Below are 22560 nucleotides of genomic sequence, written 5' to 3'. Positions count from 1 at the left end.
CCCCAAGAAACGGAAGCTATAAGATATAACTGATTGAAAATTTCGTTCGCTACAAAAATGTACAAATAACAGTCGACATGTTTTAAGCTCTCAAAACAGGCCCCCATTTTCAAGACTTGTTAGACGGAAATGAATGGCAAGTCTGGAAATTTCATCACGCTTAAGAGTTCTTAAAGAAAGACTTCTTGGAAAGAAGTTTACATCTTCTAAGAAGTCTTAAGAAAATGGGCGCTTGTCTTTGAGAGCTTGAAAGATGTCGATTTTTATTTTAATTTGTATTTTTTTTGAAGAGTATAAAGTTTTTAATAGTAATATTTTGAATTTTCTTTGAAGGTACTCTTAGGAATCAGCACCGTGAAAGAGATATTGTTTAAAGAAGAATGATTTTTTGATAGTATAATTTCACCAAACAATTTAGAGCCATTAACAATTTATAATATAAATGAAATGCTTTTCCTTTCTTCTCTGTTAATTACGTTACTTTTCATAATTCATATGCAATCGCTTATCTTCATTTCTTATAATATTTCTTGAGAATATTTGTGTTTTTTAGCAAATAAATGCTTGAGGTTCAAAATCAATTTATTCTAATTACTTTATCTTTGCAAACAATATTAAATATTTAATTTCATGTCATTTAAAAATGTTTTTTGATCTTTGATTTTAGATAAAATTTATCAGGTTAGAAAAGATTTCCGCAAATTTAATGTAACATAAATTTCTGTAAATTTTATGTTAAATGTAGACTTGCTGCTATATTTCTGAAATATGACAGAAAATGTTCGCAGCGGGAAAAAAATAGGCACACCTTGAATAACTTTTGATTTAATGATCGGATCTTACGTTTTAGGACTCATTCTTAATGATTCGAGAGGGTGATCTCAAATATGCTAATTAATTAGTGCAAGCGATATTTTAAGTTACGAAATCAGACAGAAAAACGTACTCTCTTTGAATAAACACAACTTTTTTTTCTCAAACGGATTTAGAATTCTGATGATATAGTAGGTGGCGGCAATCAGTGAAATATGGCTTCCATAGTTTGGGCCAGTAAAGTTATCCATAGGTAGTACTCCTTAATATTAAATAAATTGAAGTAAATATTTGTTTCTTTTATTATTTTATTTTATAATAGTCGAAAAAATTTTGAATTTTTTACAAAATTTAAATGTATGTTATTTTACATGGCGGAATAGAAAATGTTAGCGAAATCGGTAAAATAGTTCCTGAGAAATCAAACTTTAACACGCTGAATGTCACGCTAATTTTACATGGTTTTCTCGTCTGGCGACACAGTAAATAACTACAAACTAAATTTGCAAATATAGACAGATTTTTTAAATGTTTGTAAAGTTTGTAAAAGATTTAACATAATATATCAGAGAAAAGTGGTGAATTATACATGCCTACGAATTGTTTAAAAATAATGATGGATAAAAATCTTCTAAATTGAATTTATTAAACCAAGAATCACAATAATTAAGTAAATTTTGAATAAATTTTCTGCAATTCCATAAAAGAGTGTGAATTTTATTGTTCTATATCATGTTATACGCTGTCAGCCAGCTGTTTTTCATGGCCTATGTGAAAGGTCAGTGTCAGCAAGCGGTGGTTGACGCAGCCTAAATGTAATTTCAGTGTCAGCCACCGGTGGTTGAAGCGGCCTGAATGGAAAGTCCAGTGTCAGCCACCGGTGGTTGACGTGGCCTGAATGGAAAGTCCAGTGTCAGCCACCGATGGCTGACGCGGCGCTCAACGTGTTAAATACACGACTTCATTAAAATTTCATTTCTCAAGAACTAATCAACCAATTTTGCCATGTAAAATTGCATTCCTTAATGTGACATAAAAAATTGTATACTTTACAATTCAAACTTTTTCGGAAATTATTCAATAATATAGTAAAAACTAATAAATATATACTGAAATTAATTTTTTGCATGGAATTATCTTTGGATAAATGAATTTTATAATTGTGTGCAAATTTTTTTTAATTCACTTAAAAAGTTCTCGTGACATGGCGAAAGACGCAAAAAGTAAGATTAGCATTTTAACTTGTCCAAACTTTGTATCTCGCTCTTGACCGAACTATACGGACCATATATCCCAGATTGCGGCTACCCACAATTTTGGGGGTCAGAAATCAGAATCCCATGAAAAAAAAAGGTATGTTCATTCAGAGAAAGTACGTCTTTGTGTTTGATTTCGTAACTTAAAATATCGTCTGCACTAATTAACATATTTGAAGTCCCCTCCTGGAACCATTAAGATTGAGTTCTAAAATGTGAAAATCCGATCATTCGATAAAATTGACGATTCGATGACTACCCGCGGTAGTTGGAATTCACAGGTGAATTAGAAATACAGAGATGCTTGTGTGCTACGTTTTGTAAAATAATATTTTCTAGTGGTAACAAAATGTAAGTTATTTTTAGTTTAGTAATTTTTATTTTATGTAAATGTTTCATCACTACATATTAAAAACTCAAAGTATCATATGAAATGTAACTTTATGGCAGTCATCGCGTACCAGCCACTTCATAGATTGCTGAACTCAAACTGTTTTATAGTATAATTTTTCTGTTACATTGCATGATGTATGGGATATGGGCCTTCTGCGCAGCTCAGGAGCCCAATTTTTGTAATCAAAGTAGGTAAAGGCAGTTATCTCTTGGTGACTCTTTTAACATTAAAAATGCAGAATATTGTTTCACAAAGCAATCAAAATGACTGCATTGTGAAAGAATAAATAATGTAAATAGAAATTTGTTTAAAATTAATGTTTAATATTTTTGATATTATTTTAAGTTATATAACAATTTATTAATAAATATCAATATTAAAAATAATTATAAAAGCCACAAAATTCTAAGAAATTATGTCATTATATTTATCACTGTTTTTCTAATTGAAATTAAAAACTAGTCAAAATGACGTCCTTGGTGTGAAAGAGGGTGCATAATTATCCTTATTCAACAAGTGTGACTATTTAATTTGCTACCAGTATTTTAAAACTTTTCCAGTATGCGGAACAGTTGGCATCCGTATAAATAAATAATAATTAAATTTAATACAAACATTTTCTACCAATACAAAATTTAAAATTAATTATAAAAACATTTCCTGAAATACCATGATAGGACTTCTGAACTTTTGATGCTAAGTCTTGATGTTACGATCCTGATTGACCTCAACTCTTCGATTCATTGAGGGATATACCTGACCAGATGTCGAGTGTTACACAAGGTGTCAGATTCTGAGCTCCGGTCAGCCCATTTGATGTTCCTGACGAGGAAAAAATTTTGATGTTTTGAGTTATTGATGTTTAATTCTTTTGGTGAGTAGTTCTTAATAATTCTCTCGAAATTATGTCTGGACGTGGCAAAGTTTGAAGATCGTAGTTTAATGTAAAGTGCAAAAATTAAGTTTAAGTTTATTCAATTCAATTTTTAAAGTACTGCAAAATGAGTCTTCGACGTTGCGGACGTGGTGGAAAGACAAGCACGCCTACCGGGCGTCAAAACCTCAGTGACTCTACGACGGATGAGGAATCCACAGAATTCGACAACAAAATCAAATCACGCAATATGGCTACGTATCAAAATCATCCACGTGGCGGAAAATGGCAAACCGAAAAGACTTCACGAGAACCAACGGTCAATGTGGAAAGCATGAGTCCAGGTGAACGGAAGTTATATGAAGAATGGATGGAAATGATAAGGATGACCAACGAAGAAATTGAAACAGCAGCGAAAGAGCTCCAGGATTGCTCGCAACTCAAAACTCAACTTATGGAAACTCAAAATGCAGGCCAAAATTTAGAACAGAAAAGCGAAATGACAACCGATACAGAAAATATAGCTAAAAATAGTGCAGAGCCTCCTACAAAAAAGCGAAAAAGGAAGAAGAAAAAGCAAAACAAAGCCAAAAATATTGAGTATGCACAAATCATGATTACAGAAAGCACCTCTTCTTCACCAATAGATGCCGCCACCTCCTTGCTACTATCTGAAACAATAGTCAACTCTGACATAGCTCCACCCATGGAAGTTCCCAATGAAGAAACAGACACACCCATTACCTCTGCACAAGCGCATCCAACCATACATATTAAAGTATTACTCCGTGGACTATCAACAGAATACAAAACAGATGAGATCTCCCATCAACTGGCAAAAACAGGCATTACAACTCATAAAGTCATACAGTTTAAGAGAAAAGTGGGCGAGGCCTATAGGCTCCTCCCACTTTTTCTCATAATTCTTAAAAATACAGTGCAAAATCATCAAATTAACTCCATCACCACTATTCAAAGTATTCCAGTCAGAATAGAGAGATTTAGGGGGGGGGGGGTCGTGGACCAATTCAATGTTTTAATTGTCAAGCATTCCACCACACTCAAAGATCATGCAACGCTGCCTCAAGATGTGTGAAATGCGCTGGCAATCATCGCTCCCATGAATGCAGAAAGGACAGACACACTCCACCAAAATGTTGCAACTGTAGTGAATCCCATACCGCAAACTACACTGGGTGCATAGCCCGTCCCACTAGGAAGGGCTCTCGCCCGATTCCCACAACAACAGCCGGTATGGCTCGCAGACTTGTCATAATAATAAAAGAACTGCAAGAACTCATAAAGAATGAAGAGGTACTCCAATTACTGCAAAGAATCATTAGAGATAATGCTCCATAATGTCATAGTCATGCCCAATTCCGGACTATTCATTCGGAACTCTTGCATTAGTGTAATATGTAGATTATCAAACTCTTCTTCAAAGAAAAAAGTAAAACAGCTCAATTAAATAGCGAATTGTGTCCGATAGATGGCGACACCAATATTAAACAAAACTTCTGTAAATTTATCATATATCATGTTATATTTGTTTTACAACTTAAAATTACACACTTCTAACTTTATTCAATGCTAAATTGTCAATCGCATTTGCATATATTCTAATTTTACTCATAATTTATCATAACTTATGAATGCATCAAATTTAAATTCCATTCAATGCTAAAATATCAATTGTAATTGTTTACACATTAATTTAATTCATATTTTAATCACAACCTATGATTGCATCAAATTTAATACCAATCAATGCTTAAATATCAATTGTGCTTTTTATATTCACGAAAATTTCTGATTATTGCATAAATCATGACTTATATTAAATATCAAATCATGTTTAATTTATCAAGCAAATATGCTTGATCTTCTGTAATGCTACCTAAATGCTGCATAATTCAAAATGTTTTTTAATTCAACTTGTAAATACTTCATGATGAATGGGTTAGGGGCCGCTGCGCGGCCCAGGCACCCAGTTTTAGTTAAATAAAGAGAAAGATGATAGGACTTCTTATTTCGTAGCTCATTAACTATGTTGAAAATGCCAATAGCAATTGGCATGATTAAACTTAAAACAAAAATACCGAACAGTTATCCTTTGAATGAGTTGTTTAACGCCTTGTGGACGGGTGATTCAGAAAAGCAGTCGTACAAAATCAGGATCAGGATGTAATTAAAGAAAAAACGGTAACTTAAATGTAGTCGTTACTAATTTGACAGACTTACTTTGCTTTTACTTTGATTACTGTTAGTTTAATCATATATAATCAATGTTAGTTCAAAGTATAACTAAATACTTTTATTTTGAACAAAGTAATGATGAGTTAAATAAATCAAACAATTATAACTCCGCCCACAAATAAACTGCTAAGGAATTACTTTGATTACCAGTATTATCTTTTTACCCTGGTTGATACGGTTTTATGCTGGCACGTATTTGTGACAGTCGGCGCGAAAGGGTTTAGCGCTTTTCGGAAAGTTATGTTAACACTAGGTTTACGGACGTTTCTGACATACCTATCTCTAGAAACATATAACAGCACTTACAGAGATGCCAACTTGCTCCAGACAGCAAATATATATTTTAAAGTGGTAGTTTATAAATTGTGATTCTTGGTTTAATAAATTCAATTTAGTAGATTTTTATCCATGGTGGATAAAAATCCACTAAATTGAATTTATTAAACCAAACATACTTATTAACAATTCGTAGGTTTATATAATTCACCACTTTTACCTGCAAAAATTCACCTAGTAGTTAATTACCGTTTTAAGAAGTTCTGGTTTCGAAAACAGAGATCCAGACGCAATAATTTCTGTAAATTTAATGATAAATGTAGACTTGCTGCTGTATTTCTGAAATACAGCAGAAAATGTACCGTACGCCATAAAAAAAAAGGAACACACTGAATAACTTTTGATCTAATGATCGGATCTTTACGTTATAGGACTCATTCTTAATGATTTGAGACGGTAATCTCAAATATACTAATTGATTAGTGCAAGCGATATTTTAAGTTACGAAATCAGACAGTAAAACGTACTCTCGCTGAATAAACAAAACTTTTTTTTTCTCAAACGGAATCAGATTTCTGATGATATAGAAGGTGGCCGCAATCAATGAAATATGGCTCCCATAGTTTGGCCAGGAAAGTGATCCAAAGTTAATACTCCTTAATTTTAATTTTAAATAATTTATAATAAGTATTTGTTTCTTATTATTTTATTTAATAATGGTCGAAATTTTTTTTAATTGTTAGGTATAAAATGTTTTTACTTCATTTAAATGTATGTTATTTTACATATCGAAACAGAAAATTGGAACGAAATCGGTGGAATAGTTCCTGAGAAATCGAATTTCAAATATTCAACTACATTAAAATTTCATTTCTCAGGAACTAATCAACCAATTTTGATCAAATTTTGTATTTTGCCATGCAAAATTGCCTACCTTAATGTGACAAAAAAATTTACATTTTACAATTCAAACTTTTTCGGCAATTATTTAATAATGTAATGAAAAATAATAAATATTTACTGAAATAAATTTTTTTGCATGGAATTATCATTGGATAAATGAATTTTATAATTGTGTGCAAATTTTTTTTTGATTCACTTAAAAAGTTCTCGAGACATGGCGAAATACGTAAAAAGATTAACATATTAACTTGTCTAAACTTTGTATCGCTCTCCTGACCGAACTATAGGGACCATATATCCCAGATAGTGGCTACCCATAATCTTGGGGATCAGAAATCCGATTCACTTGAGAAAAAAAAGGCATATTTTCATTCAGAGAAAGTATGTTTTTGCGTTTGATTTCGAAGCTTAAAATATTGCCTGCGCTAATTAATATATTTGAAGACATCCCCTCGAATCCTAAATTATGAAAATCCGATCATTTGATGACTCCCCCCCCGGTAGTCGGACTTCGCAGGTAAAATAGAAATACAGAGATGCTAGCGTGCTACGCTTTGTAAAAAAATATTTTCTAGTGGTAGCGAAATTTAAGTTATTTTTAGTTTAGTACTTTTCATTTTATGTAATGTTTTCATCATTGCATATTAAAAATTCAAAGTATTCTATGAAATGTAACTTTATGGCAGTTATGTCGTGGTGACTCTTTTAAAGAGGGTGCGTAATTATCCTTATTCAACAAGTTTTACTATTTAATTTGCTACCAATATTTTAAAACCTTTCTGGAATGTGAAACAGGTGGCATCCCTATAAATTAATAATTACATTTAATACAAACATTTAATACCACTAGAAAATTAAAAATTAATTTATTATACATCTTGTTAAAACGCATTGAATAAGGATGATGCTTTATTAAGCTGTATCAAAAGTGCCAAACAAATATACTTGGAATGAGTTGTTTAGGCGCTGTTTGGAAAGTTATGTTAAGTACGACGCTAACTCATAATGTATTTTCTCCCCTAACATAACTGCTTAGCTTTCTGTGAAAGATTTTAGACTATCGTGGAGAATTAGCTCTATTTTGGTTAATTTTGAAAATACTTTAAAAGCCTTATCACTAAAGCGTAAGACGCAGATGGCATCCTTACAATTTAAAGCAGACAGCATATTTTGAAACTGAAAATAGCGTGATCCCTATTTTTGGTTTTCTAAAATCGCCAAAAATTAAGTGGCTACTACTTTTTACAATTTTTAGGCACATGCATCACCACTATAATGTTCAATTTCTTTTTCTGTATTATTATTTTTTTTTTGTAATATGTAGTATTTTTTTTCTTTTGAAAAATTCCACGTACATTTCGCATAATATCTGAAAATTTTGCTCAATTTTTCCTAATAGCTCTCGAGTTATGATTTTTTAAAAAAATAAATGATGAAAATTTTTTTTAATTGCTCACATAACTCGAACAAGAAGTAAGCAAGCATGAGTACAAACATTCCAATCTAGTTATTTAATCGGAATTTACCTTGTTATTCATAATCAATTTTAAAACAGCAATTTTTGATAGGATATATCTGGATCACTAACGGAGCATTATCTAACGCAGTGTTAATTTCAAATAAATTTCCAAAAGGACAGAAATCGATTCGACAGAATCGAAAAAATAAATAATGAAAAAAAAATTAAATTGCTTACATAACTCGAACAAGAAGTAAGCAAGCATGAGTACAAACATTCCAATCTAGTTATTTAATCGGAATATACCTTATTATTCATAATCAATTTTAAAACAGCATCTTTTGATAGGATATATCTGGATCACTAACGGAGCATTATCTAACGTAGTGTTAATTTCAAATAAATTTCCAAAAGGACAGAAACCGATTCAAGTTCCATTAGCTTTTAAATTCCGCTACAAAGGCGAAATTAAGTAAAATTTCATGAAGACTCGTCTCAACGAATCTAAAGTGATCATATATTAATCAGATTGAGTTTTGCTAAATGATAGCTTTAATCAATCTATAAATGGAATTTAAGGAATTATTTCTTTAAAACAAAATTAGGCATATCAAGGCTGCAACCGTTTTCTCTTTGTCCGAAAGATTCTTTTGCTTCGATTCCAAAATGTGTGTTTTAGCGGTTATTATTTTAGTTTAATATACGTGATTCGAAAAGATTCCGACTATCAGCCCCGCTTATAAATAACTCAACCAAATGAATAAATACTTAATAGTCAAGCGGTAGTGCGTTGACTTAAAATTCTAGTATTTAAATATATAGTAGGGAACCGATTATCCGGAACGATCGGGACCATCGCTATTCCGGATAACTGATATTTCCGGTTTTCTGAATCGCTACAAAAAGCCGTTTTTTTAATTGTTAAACCCAACTAAAAAAAATAATATTTGGAAATAATCTTAAAAAGAAGAAAAAACGAAGTAATACACTAATGATTATTTCCAAAATGATAGTAAGGTAAACATCTTTCCAAAAAGAAAGAAAAATCCTAAGATCTTATGAGGAAGAAAAAAATTTTTCTTTTTAAAATGGCGGGAAAATTTATCGAATTTCGTTCCGGTTTTTTGGTTTTCCGGTTTTCTGATTTCCGGATAACGGGTTCTGTACTGTATTAAAAGCATTTTCAAGGTATTTAAGTACTAGACAAATTTGAACAATAATTTTAACTCGCAATGCTTTCTCACTACCATTCACAACATTAAAGAGAAATTCTCTGTGTATTTGGGTGAAGTTGGCTTCGGAAGCTATGTAATGGGATACCTGCAAGTGACGTACTGTAGGTATCGCCATCCTGATTGGTTGTTGAAAGGCGGCATTTGTTTACGTTAGTAACTGTTCTTTCCATTCTATTTCGAGTAAGCCAAACCAATCAAGTATCAATTCTTTTAAGTGACTCATTTTATATTCTTTCGCAAGGATTTCTAGTCCTACACTGTATATTTCTTAACACAAAGACAGGCATGAAGCCCTGTAGTACATAAACAAACTAATTATGTATCGAAGTTGCCAGGTGGTAAAATACATCAAATCAAAATATTTTAAAGCAAAAAATATATCACGGTTACAATAAAAGACATAAACAAATAATAAATCTGAATGGAGTAAAAGACGCAGACGATAAAGAATTATATTTCAACAAATTTGATGTTCGACACGGCTCTATATTTAATTAACTTCACGTTAATTAACATTCTAACTTATGTTGAGAAGCTTAGAAAATTAGTTTTGATATAGTCCTAACCAAAATAGGAAGAAAGGCGTTTTTTGAAGTTAAACATTAATTAATCGCAGTTTCAATTTGGAATACGTCACACATAAAGCTGGAAATATTGAATAAAAGTTTGTATCATTATAAAGCAAAAAGCATGAATAAGTGAAAAAGATATAATAAAATCCTCTCTAATAATAATAAAATTCAATTTTTATTTTGTTTTTACGATTGATCAGAATATCGTTATTTTTTGTTCACTAGAATTGAGTTTCGAAGAAATGAATGCCGAAAATAGATTCCAGAGCTAAAAATAATATCATTGATAATCATTGAAATGTAGGTAGTATGTCATTAAAGGTGAAAAATCATGCCAAGCACTTTTGGCTACGTTTAAATGGTTGGATAATTTTACGATTATCTTAATGTGATGTGTACGAGAATATGTAGCAAGAATACGCAGTGAAAAATTGAAAAAAAATGTATCAGAATATTTTATGAATTATAGGAATTTTGTTAAAAAAAGACATAATAATGATTATTTTTTCTTCATCATATATACATATATAAAGGCTCAATTCGGAATAATTGATAAAATGTTGGAATCATATGAAGTTTTGAATAATTTGCATGCAGCAATGCAGAAAATATGTTTTAAATATATTTACAAAACAAAAAACTTTAGCTACCACTAAAATAAATTTATAAATTTTATTAAAAAATAATATTCAGATTAATTTTAAATCGAGCATTATATCTAATAGAAATTTTCAAAAAGTTTCTCCTTTTAATTTGTAAATATTTTCATCACATTTTTAATCAAGGTTCCTGCCTGTGCACAATTGAAGCCCGCAAGGGGGTTGACGAGGCAGGCAGGAGTTGAGATTATATTTCTCTGTAAATATTCCTGTACATACCTTTTCTTATTGCTTATATTAATCTTGTATTGCCCATTTTTATTTTACCCCAATGATATGAGCTTCCGCTACGTTTTATTACTTCTCCTCTCAGATGAATGAGTTAGGGCCCCTGACGGGGCCGAAATAATCACCTGACATACGTAGGATATCGATATCATGCATCAGTCTTGTCATAAAATTTAACAAAAGTTTTGATCTTGATTAAATTTTCACGATGTTTTTCACACTCTGTTGTATATAGCCGGGTTTATTTAAATTTTTTATTTCATGTGCCATACACCGTAATTACTTCTCTTGAATGCTTATTCACATGGCACTATTGTGGTCTTCCTGACCTCTAGGATTGTACTTGTGTACGTCTCCCTTTTCTTTTTTTTCCATTATTCTATTAATTTGCATATTTATATCGCTTTTAATTATCCGACGAATCGGTATGTGCTACCTTCGGCAATCTTTTTGAATCGTTAATCGTTACGGGTAGATAAGAACATGTGTGTGTGTGCGTGTTCCGAATATCCGAGTATTTTTATATATTATATTGAATTATTAAATATAATTTTGGAAAGATTTGCCACCGCTACATACAAAGAACTTAAACATGCATATAAAACCTATTAATTGTATAGATTAGTTTTTAAATGTTAGCACAATTAAACACATTAAGTTTGCCTTAAATTATTATTTAGCTCTGCTAATTAGCTATCGTTTTAGATATTTTAATTCTCTAAAAAAGAAGCAACTCTTTTTATCACAAAAGGAACACAAAAAAGTAGTTTTTGATTTCCTCTAAAGAATTCAATTGAGAACCTGCAACTTGTTTTTAGAATTATCGATCCGAGACGTATCGATAATTCTAAAAACTATTTTAAGTAGCGTTGTTAAGTAGCGTTAGCGCTGCAAAATGGTTGCTCTGTTAGCGTTACAAAATAGAATAAAAAATCAAAAAGAAAAAATGAAATAATCCCACACGTATATAAGGACAATAGACTGTTTCTTAATTTGCAGTTGAGTTTATGCATGAACACTTTTCTCATTATATATAGAACAAAATTAAAATTTAATTATCGTTAGCATTGTAAAATAGAACAGCAATCAAAAAGAAAAACTCAAAATAGAACTACTTTTACCAAATACTATTTTTGGAATTGGAGTTCTGCTAGCGCATCAACACTTTTTAATTTAATATAAGATATAATTTGGTAAAATTAAACTCTAATTATCGTTTGCGTTATAAAATAAAGATATATTTACTTGGCAGCATCGTCGTTGCTCTGTAAATCTCTGTTTTCAAACTCATTCGTTCTAAACCGGAACAGTCTTTCTGGTAACCTGTGAGAGAACATTAGGGATTCGTATTTGTTCGATGGATATTTGGGTCTTGCTTCACGGAGTACATCCAAGGGGAAATCATCTTCCAGTTGGTTTGAGCTGTCCATATCGTAACTCCGCTTCCTTTTGCCTCTGCAGAGAGAAATATGCAATAATAGAAAATCTGAATGCATTACTACACATGTTCCTTCCGAAAATGTAAATTTTATGCTAATAGTAACCTTATTATTGTAGTACTATAGTTCTAAAGTAAGGCTTAGCAGAATATACTTTCTACAATTCGAAAATAAGGCTTAATACTATTCTACAAATTGTAACGATGGGATTCATTAATATTTATGGGGTTTGAAAACATATTTTAAAAACTATGTGTCTAATAGATAAGAATTTAAATTCAAGCATATATCTTTGTTAAACATAGTGAGGCTCAAATCAAAGTGTTTTAAATACTAGTGAATTGGAATTGTATTTTTGTAGTGGTAGATACACACCATTTTTGTTGTTTTTTTGCTGTCTTTTTAAGGCGAATAGTATTTTTAAATGGAGATCGAGGGATGTTTTATTATTAAAAAAAAAGAATTTACAAACAATAAGCATGCAAAATTGCATCCTCTGATTTTAGAATGTTTTTTTTTATGAAATTGTTTTTTAATAAATTTAGCTGCCATGACCAGGGTCTTAGATACAATTATTGGATCCCTATATTATGCAAAGGCTTACCTCCGTCCTAGGACCAAGAAAGTGACTGGTAGCACTGAGATAACTTCAAAAAGAATATTTAATAGCAGACCACTATGTCCTTCTAATTTAAAGCTTTTGTTTCAAAAACGTATAATTAATATATCCTATTAGAAATATTATTCAAAATTACTATTTATCATGAAATATTTATATACGTATTTGCTTAAAAATTAAATTTAAACTTAACTTAACTGTGTGTTTTCTTAACTTAATTTAAATTGTAAATACTTCAGTTTTTAGTTTAACACTAGGTTTACGGAAGTTTCTTATATACCTAACTCTACGGACAAACGTCAATTTGACGTATGAAAGAATTGTGATTCTTAATTTAATAAATTCAAATTAGTAGATTTTTATCAACCACTATTTCTAAATAATACGTAGGCCTATATAATTCACCACTTCACTTTTCGAAATTTACTTTGTTGTTATTTACCATCTTTTTAATTATTTTCGCGTGTCCGGAGCAGTTGGCACTTAGAAACCAATGTATATGTATACTATAAGAAAAAAATAAAGATATGAGATATATATTTATGAAATATTCTAGTATTTTATGTTTCAATACTCGAACTAAGCAACTGAAACCTTCAAAATCTGACACTCTGACATCAATTGACATTCTGCGTTTGTTCTTTCTATTATTGCTTATCGGCAACAGACAATAATTTTTTAAATTTGCACGTTTTTGAAGCTATTTAAATTAATGAGAAACAGTTATTCATCGTTGAAATTGCTTTAATTTACAAAATCAATTCGTGATAAATTTTTAAACATCAATGAAAAAAACTCAAAACTGCTTTTTTTGGATTTTATATTTTAGTACAAATATAATTCCATTAATCTCACAGTTTTTGTTTAATTATTAAACTGTTTTTTTATCATTAAAAAATACCAAAAATATTTTTGCTTGCAATTAAAACGACAGAAAAAACTACATAAAAGGGACGCAGGTGTACCATTTGCGTCAAAGGGTTAATAGTTTTAATAAATATAATAATAGTTTTCAATAAATATTTATTAATCTTCATTCATAAAAAGTGCTATTATTATTTATTAGTCATTAATAAAAATATTGTTCGGAGACAAATGGCTGAGGATAAACAATCTGGTTCCAGTAATAAGCACAAAAATATTAGACGGTGAATTAACAGCAAATTACAAATATTGAACAACTATGAAAAAGGGTGGATTTCTTATTAAAAAACAAGTGATGAAATTTTAAAAAAAAATTATAAAATCCAATGTTTTTATTGCTTTAATCAAACGAAAGCATTAAACAACTCGTAAACAGCTACGAAAAAGGATGAAAATATTTAAAATGAGTTCATTAAAGTCCATTGTTTTGAAAAGAATTAAAATTATGATAAGATGGTCGAAGCCCTATCCGTGATTTACTGAGAAAAACTAGTATGATATAGGATGGTGTGTATCGTGTTCCTCGATGTATTTAACATTCAAATTACAGATGATGACTAATTTTCAATATTAAGTGATATTCTTATGCCGTAAAAAGAGTTATTTTTTACTGAGTATATGAAAACCGAAATATATATATATATATATATATATATATATATATAAGTTCAAAATGAAGAATAAAACAAAGAAAAATTATAGACATATGAAAAAAAGGGGGTGGGAAATAATAAGTAAAAAAAAAAAAAAAAAACAACAAACAATATTTTATTTAAAAAAAAAAAAAAAAAAAAAAGTGAAGTGTTAATTAAAAAGCCGGAAAAAAAAGATATAATCTTTTCTTCAGCCCACACAATTATATCCGCAAAACAGAGTGCTTTCTGATATTGTATCAATAAAGCCAAAGCAAAATATATTAATACAATAGTGTGAGGAGCACTCAAAAAAATTTTTATTAAATAACTACGTAAAAATAAATATAACATGTAAAAACAGATAATAAAATAAAATAAAAAGAAAAAATAAAATAAAAAACATTAAAAAGGGGGGACTATAAAGCGAGTAGCAAAATCATAACAACTTACTTGGACAGTTATTTTTCAAGAATGATTTAAAAATGTTTTCGCAGAAAGATTGCCAGATTACAAAATATGAAAACAAAAGATGAAAACAAAAGCGCAAATTGAGTGTAACCAAAGGGTTCTAAAGTGTCGTTCTTACTGCACTGCTGAAGTGATTTGTTATTCTGAGTTTTGATTTGTTAGTTACCAAGGATGGGCCCGAAATGGATGTGCACAAGGTAATATTATACTGGATAATTTTAAAAATTGATCATAAATAGTTTTAGAAGATAGATGTTTAATATGTTATATATATATATATATGTTATATATATATAGATGTTATATATATATATATATATATATATATATATATATATATATATATATATATATATATATATATATATATATATATATATATATACACACAGAGATGCCTACTTGCTCTGGACAGCAAATATATATTTTAAAGTGGTAGTTTATCAATTGTGATTCTTGGTTTAATAAATTCAATTTAGTAGATTTTTATCCACCACTATTTCTAAATAATTTGCAGCCTTAGATAATTCACCACGAAACCGGATAACGCCTAGCGTCATGTTTTTAGAACAGTCCCTATTTTCAAAGACATTCATTGTGGTGGGAAACTTTATTCAGCATTTTTATTTATCTGGGTGAATTAAAAGATTCTCAGATACCACAATGATTTAGTTATTTCTGATTAGATCTAGAATTATAAGGAGCTAGTACTTTTTAATCTATCAAAGGTTTTTTGAATGCCCTAACAGTAGAAAAACCAATTAATTTCGATAACATATCATACCACTTTTTCAAGAAAACTTTTTTTTGTATCATTTCAATATATAAATTCGGGACAAAACGGGTTAATTGGACTTATGTCCTGCTGTACTATTTAAAAGCAAACAAAAGTTGTCAAAAATTGCAAAATTTACTTGGTAGTTATTTACCGTTTTTTTAAATTATTTTAGTGTGCCTGGAGCAGTTGGCCTATCTATCTATCTATCTATCTATCTATATATATATATACATACCTGCCAACTTTTACGTATTTGGCGTAAAATTTTATTTCTATCTTTAAAGTGGTAGTAAAATATATGCTTTTATTAGATTTATAAACTTAATTTTTAATCTTTTTGACCACCACTATTTTTAATATAATTAAGCATATATATCAATATGTAATACTGTATTGGAAGTTTGTATAAGCTTTTCCAAAATACAGTTTATATTTCTGCCTAAAATTGTTATTTAAATAACATTTTACTACCACTGGGGAAAATCATCCTCAAAAGGATTAAAAGTTGGCAGGTATGCATATATATATATATATATATATATACACAGAGATGCCAACTTGCTCCGTACAGCAGATATATATTTTAAAGTGGTAGCTTATCAATTGTGATTCTTGGTTTAATAAATTCAATTTAGTAGATTTTTATCCAACACTATTTCTAAATAATTCGTAGCCTTATATAATTTACCACTTAATTGTACCTACGTCCTGCTATACCTTTTAAAAAGCAAACAAAAGTCGTCAAAAATTGCAAAATTTACTTGGTAGTTATTTACCGTTTTTTTTAAATTATTTTAGCGTGTCAGGAGCAGTTGGCATCTATCTATCTATCTATATATATATATATATATATATATATATATATATATATATATATATATATATATATATATATATATATATATATATATATATATATAATATATATATATATATATATATATATATATATATATATATATATATATATATATATATATATATATATATATATGCAGGCATGCACGTGTGTTCTTACAACATATTATATATTACAGTACGTATCAGTTTTATCTTTATTTATTCTACTTACAGACTAAGGGGATCGATCACTCCATATGCTACATCTCTGTTTCCTTGCCTCGCTAGTGCCAGTAGTGTTTCTATTTCGGCCAATCTCTGATCCGAAATGCCACTGCGTTTTTCTCTGAAAAGATACAAAATATTTCTTTTAACTCAAACTAAACTGCGCTTCAATATAACAAGATAAATCATGTAATGAACATGTAAATGGTTTGAAATGTTCATACATTATGAATGATTCATGAATTATTTTATTAATTTAAGGGTTTTTATTTTCCCGTGACGATATATTATGGTTTATGCGCCTTGCTATAAAAATAAGTAAATGAAGATTTGGTTTTTGTTGAAAGGAGCCTGTATGATTTTTATGGAAATTAATTCTCTGTTAGATTGGCTGAAAAATTAATATGTTGTAGTTCAAAGCATTTTGATCAAAAATTCTAATTGACACTACGTCCAAATATTGATAGTTTCCGTGATACGATGCCTAAAACCATAAATATTAATTCTCAATTTTCTAATTCCGTCATGACATTAGTATTAATCATGGAACTTGTAAAAAAAGTAGTTCTAAATGAACTTTTACATAAGCACTGAAGTTAGATTAAGTAATGAGCAAGTTAATTACAAGTCCATCTCTAAATGAGCTACATCTTCCTATTTACCTAAGCCAATGCTGCATGCTCCAAACGCGTTTTATCACAGTGACCGGTGTCTGTATCCTTGATGTTTGAGGCTCCGTATCTCGGAAACTATTCGTTTTTGGCATGGTATCAATGACAATTTTTATTCAGAATGTATTGAGTATTAAATGTTACAACATATTAAATTTTCAGCCGGTGTGACTGAGAAATAATTTCCATAAGATTTGTACGAGGGCTTTTAGAGGTTCTATGGCGAATAAATTGACTAAATTTTAAAAAAAATGATCCACGAAAGAATATATATTTATGGTTTTTACATTGATGATAATTTTTTGAAATTGAAGTTGTTAGAAGAAAACTTAGTTCATTTCTCTAGATAAATCCGTACACTTGTAAAATAAATTTATCATTCCGAGGATTAAGTTAGGGAATTATAGCCGAGATTATCCATTACCTTCTAGACAGCCTCCACACGGTTTCTTATTAGTCTGCGCAGACTATTTAAAGAGTGAACCAATTAATTGTGCGCAAGAATTCTTACTCTATTTCAAAAGAAAGCTTAGGCTGAGAAGGTTTAGAGAAAATTATTATATATATTTGAGAATTGAATCTGTAGTGGTAGATAAGTAAATAAGACAAACCAATTATATTAAAAAATTAAACGAAATTTTAAACATTTATTTGCTACCAGTATCGTAATTTTACTAGATTTTGTATTAAATGCTTCGTTCGTAAACTTGTTTACCTTCAAAGTGGTATGATCGGACTACCAACAAACAACCGTGTGGAGGCTTATCTCAGGGAATAATATCCTTTTTCATATTTGCTTTGAATAACTTAAATTAAAATTATTGTATGTTTTATTTAATGTTACACTTGTAGGCATGTTTACGAGTTTATCACGAAGTACGGCTTTTAAACTTTTGTCAAGTTGAAGAGCAGTTGTATAAGTTAGATAAAAACATCATAGAGATATATAGGGTAACAGTCAGATTTGACATCATCTGTAGGAGAAGTCTTTTGATTGCAATTTCTTTAAAACTAAAGAAATAACAATTTATTTAACCAACACAGCACTCATTGTGGTTTCGACTGGATCAGAGTTCCATTTGTACTGCTATATCAATCGAACGTAGTACTATATCGATTATTTAAGCGTACATTTAAACATTTTAAAATTTTGAAAATTACTTTTTTCAGTGGTCAAAGAATTTTTATGACACTCTTCTTTACTGGGAAAAAAGATAACGGAAGGGATTAAAAGTTGGCAGGTATGCATTCATTAATCCAGTGTTTTCGAAATAAAAAGTGTATCAAGTAGTCGAAAAGTATATATTTTTTTTTACTCAATTTTCAACTCATATTCGAATTTTCTTATTTAATAGAAGCGGTGGACTTTCTAAGTACTCTGTTTACTCAAGTTTGTATTAGTCTTGGTATTTACGGCTATAATAATTCTTTGAACAGTAAAAATTTAAACCATTAATGAGCAGCTACAAAAAGTGTTCCACATACAGTGATGTGCCTCAGACGACTTAAAATATAAGGACTGGTAAAAACCTACTTCATTTATTTAATTACTCAATCGCAACTACCATCCTGACATATAATGTAAATTATTCATATTTAAAACGAAATTATTCATTGCTAACATCTTACATACCCTCCAACTGCTACGGAATTTCCGTAGTTTCAGAAATCTTCTTTTCAGACGGTAGCAAAATTAATGCCTTAATATTTAAAAAAAATTAATTTTAGCGTAACTTGTCCACTATTACTTATAAAAGTGCAGGCCATATGGCTAGATTCTTAAGTTCTGATAAAAGTTTTATGAGAGATCCATTTGCTTTAAAAATCTCTATTTTGGTTCGCTACCACTAGAAAGAATTATTTTCAAAATCCTCATAAGTTGGAGGGTATGCATCTACAATAATAGACTGATAAAAATATGCTGGAATAAGAAGGCATATATGCATACCTGCAAACTTTTAATCCTTCTGAGGATGATTTTCCCCAGTGGTGGTAAAATAGAATTTGTTCTACACTTTTAGGCAGAAACAAATGCTGTATTTTGAAAAGCTTGTGTGAACTACCACGATAATCTTACTTATTAATATATATGTGTATAATTTTTAAAAAAATAGTGGTGGTCAAAAAGATAATAAATTAAGTTTATAAATGCGAGGAATATATAAAAAGCATTCATTTTACTACCACTTTAAATATAGAAATAAAATTTTACGCCAAATGCGTAAAAGTTGGCAGGTTTGTATATGACTTCGATCTTACATAAATATTTTTTAACTAAAGGTTTGTCGTGGTAGGTTTAAAAGTTGGTTCTGAAATTTATAAATGCAAAAGAAATTACATGCTACTACTAAGAAAATTAGGTTTTAACGGCTTTTCCTTTTGGCAAATTAGCATTAACTGAAAGTGAGGTAACATACTTAAGCTTTTAGATGTCCATAGAATAGTGGTCGCTTAACATTTAAGAGCAATTAAGTTTACATATTTAATGGTTTATAGTCATACCTGCCAACTCTTCCGGATTTTCCGGAAGATTTTATTTTCATATTTAAAGTGGTAGTAAATATATACCATTTTTTCTTTTATAAACTTAATTTTTAAATGATTTTGATCACCACTATTCTTACAAAAATTAAGCACATATATTAATATGCGTTACTATCATGGTTGTCATTTTAAGTTTTCTCAAATACAACGTATTTGTTTGCTTAAAATTGAAGTTTTAATTCCATTTTAATACCACTGGGAAAAATGATAATGGAAGGGATTAAAAGTTGGCAGGTATGTATAGTTAGTATTACCGAACTAGTTACACTGCATCGGAGAGGATTAAATTAAGTTGATAACCTCTAATGTGAGTAATGCTTTACTTTTGAAAAAATATTGCGAATGCATAATTTGAAATCAAAATATAAGGTCTAAGATATATCTGTAAATACAAATGCCTTTACATCATAAAGAAAAATATATAAAAATAAATAAATAATTAAGCTACAAGTTTTCCTCCCTTCCGGATAAAGGTGACTAACGCCCTGAGAAAAAAAAAGTAGTAAATTTCTATACAGATATAATATTTCAAAACATGTGCTCTATCTTTCCGTTTCCACTTTATTGTTCAGAGAACAGAAATATTTTTTAAAAAATAATTGGAAAAGTAAAGAGGTAAGTTTTCGAAAGGTCTATCAGATACTTTGCCTCAGTTATGAGTGCTGATCAGCTTATTCAAGATTAAAAGTTTTTATTGAGACATCAGGGGTTTAAATATTTTTTTTAATGGTAAAAAATTAGCCTGACAGCTAACAACTTATTAGTAAGAATATTTCCTTTCATTCATCACATTCACCAGCATAATTTTCAGCTAGTAAATACTTACAAAATATGGATTTGAATGATCGATTTCAATTTTACAATTAAGAAAATTTGAATTATTTTAAAAGAAACATTTTAATTAATATATTGGTAGTGTATAAAAATTAAACTCTGATATTTCTTATATTAACACTTGTCATTTTTCTAATTTAGGATATACTTGATGAATTCTTTTAAAAGTTTAGATTAATAAAGATCATATATATATATATATATATATATATATATATATATATATATATATATATATATATATATATATATATATATATATATATATATATATATATATATATATATATATATATAATCTAAGAAATTTAATAAAATTAAAATAAAGAATTCCCATAATTTTTAATTTGAACTAAGTCTTGGGAAATTAAATAAAGCAAACTATTATTATCCCGACTAGAAATAAACTGCTATAAAAATAGTTTGGCTACCAGTTTTATCCTTTTTTTTACCCTGATTATCGTCACCCTAAGAATGCATATATGACTCATCCGTCTCGAAAAGGTGAAATCATTTATATATAATGGTGTGGATGATGAGTTCTAATGAATCATTAAATTAAAAATAATACAATACATGAATTAAAAATAAATCATTAAAAATACTCTGGTACCACTAGAATACATTTTGCAAAAAGCGCACAGAGTTGGTGGCCCTGTACTGCAGTGCAATTGAAAAATCAACGTAAGCGACAAAAAATTCAAAACTGAGACTTTTATACATTTGACACCTTTATATGGTAAGCAACATACTGAAAAAAGTGTTTTTTTTTTTCAAAAATAAATTTTTTTGATCAGTTTTTTAAAATTCTATTTCAGCATTAGCAATAGAAGGAAAATAGTTGTTACGCCACTTTTCTCAGAATCAATCGTGTAGCCCTTACGCTGTTTTTTCAATTGCACGGAAGTGTAGACAATACCATACCTGCCAATTTGTGCGGTAGTTGAAAAAGATTTTACAAAGTGATAAATGAATTTGAAAGATCAATGTATCAAAAATGTAGCTATACAAATTTTAATTCGAATGAAGTAGTATTAATTAAATCAGGGGTTTCCAACTTACATGAGGCCGGGGGCCGCAATTAAAAACACCAGTCAAATTTGTGGGCCGCAACTTTGTCAAAATTTTATATAGGACTCTTTTATGTTTTAAGGAACATTAAATATTACTGTCAGATTTTTGTCAAGTTATACAAAATAGTAGTATTGAATTATAAATTAAAATAAGAAGTAGATTTTTAAAAGCATATTAAAAAATTCTGGCTACAATAACTTTAATGTGTGCACCTATGTATTAAACAATTAATGTGCAACATATATCAAATTAAGATATAACACTTAAAAGTATTTAAAACCCAGATAGATTATTTACGAAAATGGTCCACCAAAATTTGACAACTAATATATTTTGGTTCACAGGTAACAAAAAAGGCTTCGCTGGCAGCCAGTTGGAAACCACTGAATTAAATGAATCTACTATTGCAATCTACTATAAAAATAGTTTGCCTACCAGTTTTATTCTTTTTACCCTTAGAATACATATATGACTTCGATCTTATATAAATATTTTTTAACTAAAAGTTTGTCCTGGTACGTTAAAAAGTTTGTTTTGAAACTTTTAAATTCAAAAGAAATTACATGCTACTATTAAGAAAATTA

General features: G+C 29.3%; 1 protein-coding gene across 1 annotated transcript in view; it reads right to left on the bottom strand.

Annotated features, from left to right (window-relative positions):
• The window catches only part of LOC107449653 (uncharacterized), a 226518-nt gene that overhangs the window by 52589 nt on the left and 151369 nt on the right, over positions 1-22560 (bottom strand). The window contains exons 2-3 of the mRNA XM_043047945.2: positions 16861-16974; positions 12171-12380 (exon numbers count right to left, since the gene is read on the bottom strand). Coding sequence (XP_042903879.1) covers positions 12171-12380; positions 16861-16974 — 324 coding nt within the window. The remainder of the gene's footprint in view (positions 1-12170; positions 12381-16860; positions 16975-22560) is intronic.

This window comes from Parasteatoda tepidariorum, chromosome 4, assembly GCF_982258835.1.
Source record: "Parasteatoda tepidariorum strain Cologne lab strain chromosome 4, Ptep-v5.0, whole genome shotgun sequence".
Taxonomy (NCBI): Eukaryota; Metazoa; Arthropoda; class Arachnida; order Araneae; family Theridiidae; genus Parasteatoda; species Parasteatoda tepidariorum.
Note: the sequence above shows the minus strand (reverse complement) of the source record. Positions and strands in the feature narration are given on the sequence as shown.